The 14,782-nt window shown below is 36.4% G+C and overlaps 1 protein-coding gene across 3 annotated transcripts in view; it reads right to left on the bottom strand.

Annotated features, from left to right (window-relative positions):
* IPO8 (importin 8) overlaps positions 1-14,782 on the bottom strand; it is a 44,636-nt gene that overhangs the window by 18,176 nt on the left and 11,678 nt on the right. For all 3 annotated transcript variants that reach the window (XM_074539058.1, XM_074539057.1, XM_074539056.1), the window contains exons 4-15: positions 13,905-14,063; positions 12,814-12,970; positions 11,424-11,513; positions 10,932-11,026; positions 10,311-10,395; positions 8,302-8,436; positions 7,363-7,462; positions 5,648-5,724; positions 4,234-4,350; positions 1,850-1,939; positions 1,033-1,198; positions 316-476 (exon numbers count right to left, since the gene is read on the bottom strand). In XM_074539058.1, coding sequence (XP_074395159.1) covers positions 316-476; positions 1,033-1,198; positions 1,850-1,939; positions 4,234-4,350; positions 5,648-5,724; positions 7,363-7,462; positions 8,302-8,436; positions 10,311-10,395; positions 10,932-11,026; positions 11,424-11,513; positions 12,814-12,970; positions 13,905-14,063 — 1,432 coding nt within the window. The remainder of the gene's footprint in view (positions 1-315; positions 477-1,032; positions 1,199-1,849; positions 1,940-4,233; positions 4,351-5,647; positions 5,725-7,362; positions 7,463-8,301; positions 8,437-10,310; positions 10,396-10,931; positions 11,027-11,423; positions 11,514-12,813; positions 12,971-13,904; positions 14,064-14,782) is intronic.

Consider the following 14,782-nt stretch of genomic DNA (forward strand, 5'->3'; position numbering starts at 1 on the left):
GGCTGCTTTTGAAAGGGGAATATAGCAAATTAAAATCTCCTCTTTTTTTCCAGAAGTCTACGTCAAGTCATTTGAAATGCTAAATAGTTAGATTGTGGCTCATTAAAACCAGTGACACAAATCAGTGCCTTTGAAAAATCTATAGGTTTTAAAGATGCTTCATACAGAAAAAAAAACCACAAATAGTGCATACACTACAGAGGGACTCCTACAAAGATTACTTTAAACAGTGTGTACTTCAAGCAGAGTTCATTAAATGTTCAAAGTAGGACATGCTTCTGCCTGGAGTGGTCATTTAGTATTTATTGCTCTCACCAGGTGCTGGGTCATGTCCACAGCAATAGTGGCCACTTCCTGGCTGTACTCATAGATCATCTTCTGGATTACATTGGTGAGATCATCGTTCTCTGTTTCCCTCACAATGTGCAGGAGCTCATGCATCACTGGCCTCACGTAAGGCTTCACATATTCCTTGGCTAAAAGATGAATAGAAAGCAGGTGAAATCAGCTATCCATAAACACAAATATACAGCATCTTCAAACTGCCAGGTAGCTGACTACTCTTGAACAAAATAAGTTTTTAAAATTTGAATTCACTAAAGAAATAAAAAAGCCAAAAACATACCCAAGGCAATTTTACAGTCTGTAACTCGTAGACAGAGTAAATAAATTGTGTAATATTGAAATGCCACCTACAGCTAAAATCCACTTTTGAAGGAACACTTGCTCTCATACATAAAGCAGTGCTCATTTTTAAACATACACACTGCTTAAGTTGACTAAAAAAACCCCAAAGATGGGTGATATTTACTTTATAAAAACATGCTGATTCTAACTTCTTTTGCATCATAAAAACTTCAAGTCACAATTCCGGGATGTAATGAGCAAGTGAATCTGCCCAAACATGATAAAATATTCTGAAATCTATGTCTTCAAATGACAGAAATGTTTAGATAAATCTGCACCAACCTCCTTGTCTTGACAAAAAATCAATAGATCAGTGTATACAGCTGATGAATCACTGTCACCTACCTTGCTCTTGGTTGCTTATTAAGGTCTGAAGGGCTATGGCTGCTTCTACTTTGACAGGCATCTCCTTATCATCAATCAGGCTCTTCTTTGTCAGCTCTACTGCATTCCTCAAGTTTAGCTCATTGTGAAATTTCAAAGCACTGAATGAATGAAGGACCCAACAGGACTGCAAGGCAAAAAGAGAAGCAAGTGAGGGACTATGGCAATTTTAAGCAATTTTAACTGAGTCAAAACCAATGCTAACTATCTCCCTGCTTGCATGCATTGCTTTTTTCCCCCCACTTAATTATGGTGTATTCTTTCATTAAATGTAGCACAGGTATTGCACTCAAGCAGTTCTTTATTATAATGTCCCAAATTCCAATAAATTCAGTGTGCACATAATTTGCATTCATTGTCTTGGCCCTTCTGGGGGAAATAAAATCAGAACAAAACAATGAAAACTGTTTGTCCATGACTGATATCAGCACTTGGGGATTTTCTTCAAGCAACACCCAAACTGATGTTACCTACTTGTGGAAATCCCTGCCTATTCTTCACAGCCATCTCTGCTAATGAAAAATGGCCACAATTGCTGCTCAAATTCTCAAGTTTGATTGAAGAGGTGAACATTAATACAACACAGACCCTCCATCAATTCCTTTAACTGAAACATCATTTTTTAAAACAAAATTATGAAAAAAAAACAGCACAAGAATGTTATTTCAAATTTTACCATGTATTTACCTATTTTTTTTCAGTAGCATTCAGACTGAAATCAAACTGCAAAGGAAGGAACCATGGCAAATACTGGAATTGATGTAACAGGTGAACTTACTCGAGCTCTGAGGTATCCCAGGTTAGACATGAACAAGGGAAACACATGATTCTGCAACATCAGCTCCATTTGATCCTTGAAGACACTCTTCTGTTGGAGTAAGGAAAAATTAATTTTGGAGACCATTCATTTCACATACTTCTTTCTAGCCCGTAATGCATTTCAAATATCAACCATGGGAAACACAATAATTTGTCTATATAATAAAGGTATCCTCCCACAAAGAGAACTGGATCCCTTACCTTGAATAGAGCCAACTCAAAAGCACAGCAAGTTCAAAACCAGGTAAGTGAAAGAACTGTACATATAATATTTTATTTGGCATTATTCATTACAACACGTAAACTGGAATTTTCATGTTATTTAAGGCAAATAATACCAGCTGATTTTTCTTAAAAACTAACAAAGATCAATAACCTGGTAATTCCATTCTTCCTACAAAGGAGAAAATACAAACCTGAAGACAAATATGGGCTTAGTATGAAACAGATTTGAGTTTCCAATGAACTACTGTTACTCTAAGTACCAAAACTTACTATCTTGGACACTACAGCAACAAATTCCATCTTTTTTCGTGTTCATTAATGGATGAAGATAATTCCTTTGTGACAGAAATTAATTCCTTTGTGACAAAAATTTCCTTAGCTGGAGAAGGATACTGGATGAGAGTTATCCTTCATTATTCCAACCTTAGCAAATCCCAAGATTCTCACAGGAAGCTAGAACCAACATGGAGATTTGACACTTTCCTTATAGTCCCAGAAAAATAGAAAAGATACACGCTAGGAATGCTGTTACCATCCAAAGGAATGGTTCAGTGGCAAAGACAGAAAAGGGTGAAATGGGACACTCAATACAACACGAGTATCTTAATGATCACACTTCATTTCACCAGTGCACACAGCCTTTTTTTCCACACTCATCCCCAGCCTTCACAGAGCTGGATGAAGGACTGAGCAGAGAAAAAACAGAGAAAGGAAAATACTGCTGTTTTGTGCACACTGGTTTGTAGGCTTTGAACTGGAGCTGCTGTGGGGAGCCAGGTGGCTCAGGCAGGCCCATTGTGTCTCTGAGCTCCTTACACTCAGGATCTCAGTCAGCTCAAGAGCCAGAAAGCACTTACAAACCCAGGATTTGATATGGAAACAGCTGATGGAATGTTTCAATGTGTCACATTCCAAACACAAGAAATTCAAATTTTAAAGGGGTCTGTGGTGTTTGGGTGTTATTACTCTTGTATAAAGTGCAATGTAACTTCATGTTTCAGGATTGAAAATTTCAAATAGGAGCAGAATAAATCTCCTTTTTTCCCCGCAGGACAGAGATAAATATGTTAATATGAAAGTCTCCTCACAACACAAACAATGTTGTCCTCATTCACTGTTATACTCCTGCATGAGGAAGGACATGCGCAATCCAAAACAATCTACAATAATTCTGCAAAAGTTACTGATGTTTCAGGATTTAAGATCAAAAAAATAGACTGGTAAAAAAGCAGATGGTCAGTGCTGGTAATATGTTGCTCCTAAATGAAGACACATCCTGCACAATGAGACAATTCAGATAAAATATAATAAATCACTTTTTAAAAGAAGCCTCCAGCACAAGATCACCATTCTCATGCTACAAGTGATAATGCTTTGTCAGTTACTTCTGACATGGAGCAAAGGCATATTTTGGACTCCACCATCTACAAAAGCACCAGGCAAACTGTAATCAATTGCAATTAGAGAGCAACAGTGTGCATTAAACTTGCATTCAGATTGCAGAAATACACCCAAAATGCTGAAGATGCTGTCTATAAAAAATGGAGGAAGGCTCCTTGTTCTTTTCAGCTTTTTTCATAACTCCCAACTGAGAGATGAAATAAGACTTAAAGCCACTTATTGAAGAGTGAAAGAGCTGGAAAGCTAGACAGAACACCCCTGTTATGTGTTAAGTAAACCTTTTCCTGGAACCAGAAGAAGCCCAGCGCAGGCTTTCTTTATGAAATTCCCCAACAGCGCAGGCTGTTGGGGAATTTCATAAAGAATCATAGGCCATGTTGCTGATAGAATGCATGTTTGCTTTCTTTACACTTCCATTTTCCCAGTAAAGCAGGAGGGGACCAAGGGACTATCGTGAAACAAACAAACAGAGCTTTGAAAAAACGTGAGAAAGAAATATCTGTGTATAAAATTGTGATATAAAAACCAGGAAAGAATAGTAATATTTTTAAATAAACAGACTCTCATATTCTGATTGCAATCAGAGTGCAATCTCTCTACAGATTTTTATAAATATGGCTAAGGGCTAGTCATACTTTATAAAGTAAGAGTATTTTAATTTAAATCACAGCTGATAGCAAGAATTGCAAACTTGTTTTCATTTCTTTACCCATTTACCTTCAGCAAAATATCTGCTAGGGATCCTATAACATGCAAAGCTCCATCTTTTTTCCTTGGATCAATGTTTGGCTCTGTCAAAATCTGGTAGCAATATGCCATCATTTTTGGTAATACCTGGGCAGGACAGAAAACACACAATCCCATTAGTCAAGTTATTTTAATAGCATTGTTTAAAAAATTCCTATGACATTTTCAAGAAGAAATTTTGTCTTGGCCAGAGCAATGTGAGGTACTAAATGCAGCATCTTTCAATAGTTAGAGTGTAAAACTTTGGAATTTTCAACTTTTCAGCCAAGCTGGTCAAAATTAGATTGATCTCCATGAAATTTCTCATTACTAATAGCAAGTAAGGTATTTTTGTCACTGTCTTGAAGCAAATCAAAAAAAGTGATGAAAAGGCAAAAGGCTCAAACAGCACCTCGCCCACTTTTTCTCTTCTTTTCTGGCTTGTCTCACACATAAATATAAATACATATGTGTGTGTGCATATATCTATGAAAATACATACATATATTTTCAAGGAGAGCTTGGACTAAAATCTCATAAACTTAATCTGATCTATTGATTTTGGCAGTAGTTTCTAAAGTTGAATACACTTAGGAAAGTTTCTTGGCAAAACTAATGGCTGAATGTGATTTCCACACTCATTATGTGGAATGAGGGTGGAAATTTCCACACTTTTCCAGCATGCCACTGGGATGCTCTAAATACAAATTATGAAAATGAGAAGCAGAATCAGTGGACAAGAACTGTTTTGACAATAAAAAAGTAGAAAGGTCATATTCCACCTATTTCACCTAATGTAAAGACTGTGTTCTCCTCTGCAAATCCATCTGGAAATGAAGCTCCATGATTACTGGATGTTAAAATGAAACCTAGAATAAGATTTGCCATTTTAGCCAACTGTGCTTTCTAGGGGGCTTGCCTGAGTATTTTTGTACAGGTCACTGGAAATTCAGAAAGATCTATAGAAAAGTTATGTCCTCATTTAAAGAGTAACTATGTGGAATGGGTTTTGTCCTTGCTAACTTCAATGTTGTTAAGAAGGATTTTAAATAGCATAAGTGAAAATTATTAAGGATCAGATCCACTTTCCCTCCTGCTCCAGTTTGTGATGCTGAGAACAGCTGTGATAGATGCTGCTTGTAAACCTGGGAAAATCTATTCCAATATATCTATTCCAACCTATTTTGTATCTGGCAGATGCATTTTAAATCTGGAAGAAGAATCCACTTAGTATTTGTACACACCATATTTTAATCTCCCCAAACTGACAGCATTCAGCCAGGAAACATTTAACTATGTAGCAGCAAGTATATTTTTCAAGATTAGCTTCCTGTAGCATCTTCAAATATATGGGGAAAATAACTTTAAGAAAAATTAAAATAATTGAAAGTCACTGGTTTTATACCTCTTTTCTCTTCTTTGCAGCAGTGTAAAGGAGATTCTGTGCTGCTGTTGTTGTGGATGCATAGTCCTCAAATACATCTAAAAAAATGGAGAGAAAAGAGCATTAAAAATTTATTTTCTGAATAATAATTTTTTTAGAAACCATCTTGGTTTTGGGATATCACAAAACCTGGATGAACCTCAAAATTATTGACATGATTCTCTTCAGTTCCTGGTTAAGGATTCAGATCCAAGCTTATGTCACACACCTTACTTCTGGCCTTCCAAATCCACTGCCACTCTTCATTCCTTTAATTAAGAATATTCTCTTTATTCATTAGCTCTTTTGAGACCATATACAAGGGATGAAAAATCCTGTCTCTTTTTTTAATTAAAACTCCTATAGGAAGAACAACAATACACTCCAGTACCATCTGTATACCACATGTACACATTTTTGACTTGATTTTATTAAAATCTCATGGGAAACTTTTTGTACATAGAATCTACTTAGATCTGGAGTAGTTTTAAATCTGTTGAAAGGTCAAGTATTTTAGTTTCATTCATTGTAACTAAATCTCTGCTGTTCATACTGAAAGTATAATTTATATCTTGAAAAATAAGATCTGTGCTGCAAACATGTTCTAATCCAAACATCCCCACACAAATTAAATCAAATTAAAAGATCTTAAAATGCTGTCTTAAAATGTGACTCAAATTACACACCAACTTTTCCTGAAAACATTCAAGATAAAACATCATTAGGAAATACTACCAGACCACTGAAATCCTTGTTCCAAACAAAAAAGTGTCTCAAAAAAATTCCATTTAATGGACTTTGATATGTGAGTGTAATGTCCTTTAAGTGGTTTTTTACATTCCATGATACAACCTGAATCTGCTTTTAACAGCCTCAGCCGCACATAAAAATAAGATTCATTACTTACACAGAAAGAACTGAATTCACACACCAAATATCAAGGATGTATGTATCCCCTAGTGATCAACACTATATTGTAATTAATTTGTTGCATAACAACTCTCCAAGCTTTTAAATAATTCTATGAATATTTAAATTCCATTTTCATATACACTAATCCCAAATCAACTAATTAAAATTTCCCAAATGCTGCATATATATCTCTGTGGTGCCTGGCTTGCAGGAGTTCTCCAGCTAAAACTACTGTACTTTTAAAGTACCTTTCTCCTTTTCAATGACATGAATCTTTTAATAAATGCAATTATTCATAATATGACCCTATGTGTTATTCCCAAGATTTTGCACTGTGTCTTTTGAAGGAATATATATATCTAATTATCTTACAATTGAGTAGTAATAAGTGGCAGAAGAATGCTGAAGGCATTGACAATTTTCAGCAGGGAAAGAGTAAGTCAGGCCTCTTCTGGCCAAAGTGAGAGCTGCAGGAACCTGCAGACAGCTGGCACATCTGCAAGGCAGGATTCTGAAACCAGGGAGCAAGCCAGTCTGTCTGGGCTGCTCTGAGCACAAGTGAAGCAGAAAAAAACTCTGAGAGAATCATTTAGATCAAAGCTGCCAGCCCCATAGCCCAAATTCATCTGACCTGCCACTTGGTCTTAACTACAGATTGGTGAGATTTAAGAAAAAAGTTTTGTTCTTCCCGTTGTTCAGGTGAAAAGAGACACTACAGTGGCCATGCTGATCACTGGAACTACAGGGCACAGACATGATGAAAGCAAAAAATAAAGCCAAATTACCAAATTTCATGCGGATATATTCATATGGATCCTCTTGCCAGAGCTCCTCATCCTCATCCTTGTAGCACATTAGAGAGAATATCACCTCCTCTGTTATGGTCTAATTTTAAAAGAGCCAAATACACATAAGTACACAAAAAAGTCAAATTCCAGTACAGCTGCCCTCCCCCATTTAATTCATTAGACTTATTTTTCTGGAGAGTTACTTTCCTTTAAGCAGCATTCTTTTATTTTGTCTACCAGAAACAAATTCACATTATTATAGGTACTTTCCTTTTGAAACAGGCCCAGACAGCAGCAGTAGTTATACAATCTATCTTTATAATATTACATTACCATGCACAAAATACACTTCAGGACCTGGTCTGTACACAGCAGAATATTACATTCTGCAGAAGGATCTCACCAATGCAATCCTTAACATGAGAATGGATTTCAGAAGCCTTCCCCTTAAAAGTCATGGAATTAACTAACCACACAGGGGATCTTATGATGTGAAAAAATAAAAGAGCAGGAAGATCACTTTTCATTTGTTCTTTAGTTCACTTATAAAACATGTCCTTAAAAGCGGGTTTAGCTCCTCTCAGATGAATGTTCTCTTTGTGCACTATCTTTGCACTACCATCAAAAATCAATGACAATCCTGAACACCAGGAACTAATAAAAGCCAGAACACTGACTTTCTAGCAGACTGTAAAAATTCAAATAAAGAACTTATGGAACAGAATCTTTGCTTGAGTTAACATTATCTGCAATAAAGGGTAGTCATATATTGCAAAATTCAACCACATTTGTGTAGAAATGCTATTTTATTTTCCAGATCAATTGCTGAATGATTAGTGAAACCTTCTTTAAAAACACAAAACTTGGGGGGCTGGGGGATGTTTTTTAACCCCTCTGATGACATGCATTGTTTATGACTGGGTTTTAAGCACTGACCTGTATGTGTGGCTTCATTTGCTTCCATGTGATAGAGTGAATCACCCCTTGGTTCAGATAATTCAATGTTTGCTGAAGAACACGTGGTGCAACATAGTCTTTTTGCCTGTACTGGTCTAAGATTCTTAAGAGAACCTAAAGAAGTGACAAATTGGTATTTTTAAATGAAGACTGAAAATTCTGCCTCATGCATAAACATGCAGTGCACTTCCTCAGTGAATATACATGAACAGATAAAGTAGTTTTACAGCAGATGTTCTAGCATTAGAAATCATTATAATGCCTTTGATCCAAAAATCATAAATAATTGAAATATCAAGGTTCTAATCCTGCAAATATTTATGCAGATGTCCACCTTTACTATTAGCTCTACCATGTGATCATTTGTGATTATAAACCAAAGATACTTCAGTAGTGAGAGGCTCACAGTTTAGAGGCCTCAGCAAAATCTGGAATAGGTGAGGAAAAGGCACAGTGAGATTTTCAAACTGGGGCTTCTATACCTGCTCAGTGGTGTCTGCATTCATATTTAATGACAGGTCCCTAAAGAAGACAAATTACTTTGGAAGAACAGTGAAGAGAATAGAAATACTAAACCAGGAAAAAAAATAGGTTCACCTAAGCCTCTGAATCAGAGGTGCAAACCCCTTAACTTCAATTACTATTGTAGCCATCAGATAGTATCACCTGGCATGCTATTGCCAACTCTATCATACAAAGCTTCCTTGGTAAAAAATTTTCCTCTACTAAGAAAAAAACACAGAACAAAGCTACTAATCTGCACCAATGGCAGGTGAATTATTAGTGAGTGTAAAGAAGTGTTATTCATATACATGAATAACAATAAAAGTCAAGGGCAATGCATAACAAAATTTTGAGTCATATGCTTTCAGCAGAACAATTCTGCTTTGTAATTCTTCAGAACATAATGAATTTTATTTTGAATATAGCTCCTTCATTAGGAATACAGAGTTAGATGTTAAGTCTTTTATATGAAATGCTCCAAGGACAAGAACTGTCTGTATCTTATAAGACTCTAGCACAACGTCAGCACTTATCAACTGATGAATAAGTAACAAAGGCTTAGTCATGTAATATTCACAACAGAATTCTTACTAACTCTGCAAGGAATAATGATAAATCACTATTTAAGAGCCAGAAATTGAAGAAATGTGCAGATCATCCAGTACATTTATCTTGAAAGCTAAACTGTCCCCTCTGCAACGTAGCTTAATACCTTAACAGAAAAACTTTAAGTATTTCAAATTATAACTGCCCATGGGAGTCCATTTTTCTGCTCAGAAGTTACACACTGCAAGGAATTTAGAAAAGATACTTGGCTATTTCTCTTTTCATTTAATTTACAACCTTACCACAACCATTCCCCTCCTTAGTTCCTCCTGATGGATAAACTATTCTGTTGTCAGACTGGATGAAGAGTAATTTTGTTTAGCAACTTTATCAGAACTGAACTGTCTCCACACACCATGTTAAACACAAATAATTAGCATTTGTAACAAAAAATAATTTCCTTGCAAATGGTGAATTTAGGTTATATTTTCACATAATATGCTTTCCAGGAATAAAATAATGTTCACTGCTGTTCTCCAGACATCTTCTAATCTTGTATCTTCCTGAAATAAAACAGTATCATTGGATTAGTGTGACAGGCCTGAAAATACACCCTTGTATGAAATGAGGCCTCTGCACCAAAAGTGTTCCTCTCAGTTGTATCTAGAGTGCTTATACATGACAATAATACCATTTTATCAGCACTCACCATTTCTGAGAGTTTTCCTGCAGTGTTTTTTGAGTTGCTGAAAAATTGTGTTATTATACCTCAGCTGTATGGCACTGAGTTCTAAAGAACTTCTCAGTCACTACAAGGAAAACCTGCCAGATTCTCATCATTTTTGTTCAATAAATGAACCTCAACACAAGCACTGTTAAAAAGTAATACATTTCTTCAGTCAAAATAATGCAATCCATAAAAAATGAACTGTGCTTACCTGTTGTATGCCCACAGCATAGGTTCTTAAAAAGAAGTCTGAGAATTCAAAGTATTCTTTAGTCACATTTCCAGGACTTCCATATCTTTAAAAGAAGAGGACACAAATATTTACACTGTGAGAAGTGCATGGTGTCAGGAAAATACAGTACTTCCTAAACCATACAGGACTCTGAGTGGTCTTGCATCAACAAAGGAAAAATTTACCAGATTCCTTCTAAGCCATCCTTTCCCATGTAACACCTCACTTCCCTTTTCTTAAATTATCCCAAGGTAAGGTATTATACTGAAGTAAACATGGCTTTTTGTCACAAGCTCTGTAACTTCCATGTTTATGGATTTCTTTCCAAATCTTCCCCTGCCTTTATGTTTGATAATATAAACACTTGTAGCTGAGTGTATTAAAATAAATAGATTTACTTTTCCTGTGGGGCAAGTTTATTGCCATCTTAAGGGAGTCAAATCATTTCACTAAGAGCTGAGACCAGCAGTTGTGCCAGTGCAGCAGCAGGAAAACCTCTTCAGTGACCAGGAGCTGCTAAATTGCTCAAACTGTCTTCTCTACTTGCATGCCCAGTAATGGTACAGACCTGTAACCCAAATTTAGTTTGTAATCAGTTACCTTTCAAAGAGACGAGCTACAATATGCAATGCCCACTTCTTGCATTTCCACCACACCAGCTCTGGTCTGTCATCTTCATCAATTTGCAAAGTCTCCTACAAACAAACACATTAATTTAAAATTAATTATGTCATCTCTTGAGAAGCAATTATGCTTTAAATATTCCTTGCTAAGTAAACTAATATAGAGACACAGCATGGACTAAAGCTTTGATTCTGTTAACAGTTATATGAGACTCAGGAATTTTCAGTTATCTTAATTAGGCAGTATAATGTCTATGTGCAATACCTGCACAATGCCTGTACCTGAATTTTAAAATTATGCATATTTAAAAAATGCAAATTCTCAGATACACTTGAATACTACATCACTCTGGCTCAAAAATCCAAGGATAAGACTCATAGGAAGAGAACACTTAAAAAATCTTTATACTGCCTGTTCCTCAAATGCCAACACACAAGTTTCAGAGGCCTTTACAAAGCTAGAACTCACCAGTGGTACATTTCTATCAATGATGGTCCGAAAGATCTCCATCCACTGAGTCATGGTCTGGTTATTCACCAACTGGAGGGGCAATGCATACTGCAATAAGAGAAAAAATATGGTATGAAATACTATATTTCTCTGTAAAAGACAGATCTTTCTGCAGCAGTTACATTCTAAGGAAGATGAGGTTTTAAGAAAAGTTAAAACCAATTAGGGTACATATCAACACTACTCTAATTGCATTTCTCTTGGTACAATCAGAAAAGGAATTTCTGAGCAGACATAATTTGAGGAAAGTTGCTCAGTCTAAGAACTTGCCAGCAGTTCTTTGGTTTTTTTCTTCACAACAGCCCAGGCACTTTTTAGGATTACAGTAGTATCAGTATTAAAGGGCTCTGCAACCTAATAGCATTTTAGCAAGCAAAAGGTACTCACTGCACAGAACCAGAGGACACAGCCTTAAGCTGCACCAAGGGGAATATAGGTTGGATATTAGGAAGAAGTTTTTTATGGAAAGAGTGCTAAAGTACTGGAGTGGCCTGGCTGGGGAGCTGGTAGAGTCACCACCCCTGGATGTGTTTAACAAAGCCTGCATGTGGCACTTGGTGCCACAGTTTAGCTGAGGTGTTGGGGCATGGGCTGCACTCGATGATCTTGAAAGTCTCTTCCAACCTGGTCATTCTGTGATTCACTACTACTACCCAGCTACTATCCCATAAACCTCACTTCTCTACAAAATCCAAAGAAAAGTAACAATATTCAGCCAAGTTATTGAAAAGAAAAATAGAATCTTGGTATTTTTTAAATTCTCCATCGATTTAGTAACAAACTATATTAGCTTTTCAACACACCATAAGGATTTTCAGGCTGTTCCTTATGAAGGATTTGGTTTGGTTTCTGATTGTAAGTACTCCTTGACAAAACTCATCTCAGTAAAATCCAAACTCATCTCTCTGAAGTGCATGTGCCTTAATACATAGTATCTGCCAGATTTTCAGCAGGTAATGAGAAATGCCTCCTAGTGAAGTGCAACATTTGACAATGACACTACAAAATTCATTACTGACACTTTCAGAGACCAACCATATGGTCTAGATACCTAGTTTGTAGCAGGCTATGTGCAACTTTACAAAAATAGGAATGCTTCTCTAGTGAGCTTACAGATACAATGTGCAGAAACACCCTGCATTCATTAAAAATTTAATCTGGGCTATGATGTGATCAGCTTCAAAGTAGAAAAATCTATAAATATCCTATTTCTATAACAGCTGTTTATTGTACATGACTTTTCCCATCCAAAAGGGTATTCTTATTCTATCACACCTCTGAAAGTAGTGAAGGAGGTCATTGTGCCTAGCAAAGTAAAAGTTTGTTTTTCCTCTACACAGATGCCAACCTGAACAAGAGCATAGAAGATTTTTAAGATTTGTTTCTGAAGCAGTACAGAGTAATGGGAGTTATCAGGCAGAAGCTGGATCATCTGCTGCTGAATCCGAGGCAAAAATATTTGCATGGCTGCTATGAGGGGATCTCGTTCCTCTGCCTTTTTGTACCTGCAATAGAAATAAAAATGTTGGTCCAGGATCTACACACTGGTGATTCTAATGCCTATTCCCCACCAACAATTTAATTTTGGTGCCCTAAAAAACAAACCAAAAAAAGAATATCCATTACTCACTCAATCGCTCTAATCCCCTTTTTGCAAATTCACTAAAAATACCTATAAATAAAAAAATGGAAAACAATACACATTGCCTTACACAAAGGCAGTTACTGAGAGGAAGAACTGCTGCTCTTTATTACTGAATTGTCACCTCACAGGGGCAGGGATTTGAATTTCTCTGCTGTTCACACCAATGCTAAACCCAAGTTGGGTGCTGAACAAATGGGAGTGAACAGCCATTGAAAGGGAAAGACAATTCCTTGCTTTGGAAAAGATTCTCTTTCTCCATTTACATTCCTTTTGTGTGGTTTATACATATGTTTCTAACAATAGGCAATTAAAAAAAATGTGATAAGCCCTACTATAGTGCTCCTAATTTATGCTGTGTGGATTTAGACTTCTTGCCAGGAAGATGCTACAGGTAACAATATGCAATAGCAGTATGTGACAACGACAGCACTGTATTCATGACATAAAAGCAGAAAATAATTTGCATTCATACATTCAGAATTTGGGGTACCTTCAAACAGAGAACCTAAGGATACTTTTTTACAACCAGATCGAAAGTATAAAGTCTGAAGAAAAAAGCTACAGTAAATTCATACAGATTATTGCTGGCACCTCTGCTTTCAATTCACTAATGATAGAAAGATGATGAATATTTTTCATTTATTTGCAGGAAAGGAAGCATATGATAATTATTAATTCCCATTTTCTATCTGAATTCCCTTGTAGAACTGCCAGTGCTCTTAAGAATGTAATTTTCAGCAATCAACTTAGACTGAAAGTACCAATTCCTCATTTACTGATGGACATCAACTTACTCATAAGTCTTCACCAGCTGATAGAGGCACAGGAGGCTCCCAAGCCAGCTGCCACTGTTTGGAGACTGCAGGTAATATCCTATCTTGTCAACCACAGCTGTCCAGTGGCCAGGGAAGTCATGTTTAATGATAGCACGGAGGCACATTGTCAGCTGGGCTCTAGTGCAGGGAGGGAAAAAAATCTAAGTGAATAAAGTCATGGCATAGTGTTTAAATTAAAGGATAAATCCCAAATCTGGGTTTATTGGCTACAATACCTATATTATGTCATAAGTATAAAACATATTTTGACAGCACTGAAAGAGTTCTGGGAGTACCAGAGGAAAAGCAAGAAAAAAGAGCTCAGGAAGTAGCAGAGGAAAGGCAAGAAAAAAATCCGACTGGATTTAACGTAAAAGAATAAATTAATTTCAGAATATTTTAGCTACTTTTCTCCCTCCCTCTTCACATGCATCAGGCAGTATTTTAAAAGAATTACTTGCTCATGGAACCAGCTAGCTTTGTGCTTTGACAATGAATGTTATACTTGCTTATCAAGCTGAAAGCAACCACAAAAACACAAATTTGTATGTTTTCATTAAAGAATAACGGCCTGTGTTATGATCCAAGCCACAGGCTCCTCAAGAAATTACAATTTTCCTGGGACCTTCTAGAACAGCACTTTCTCAACCTCCAAAGCATATGGCAGAGCCAATTAGTTAAACATCATCTTACTGTTTCTCTCCTGCCACACATTTTTAGATGTCACTCACAATGGGGAAGCAAGGCAGAACTGTGGATTGACTAAACTGAGGTGTGACTAAAAAAGCTGAGCAGCACTGAACTAGAACCTGTGGAGAAATACTTTTAGTTCTGCTAAGTAATGAAAAAACAAAGCC

Source organism: Zonotrichia albicollis, chromosome 4 (genome assembly GCF_047830755.1).
Source record: "Zonotrichia albicollis isolate bZonAlb1 chromosome 4, bZonAlb1.hap1, whole genome shotgun sequence".
Classification (NCBI taxonomy): Eukaryota; Metazoa; Chordata; class Aves; order Passeriformes; family Passerellidae; genus Zonotrichia; species Zonotrichia albicollis.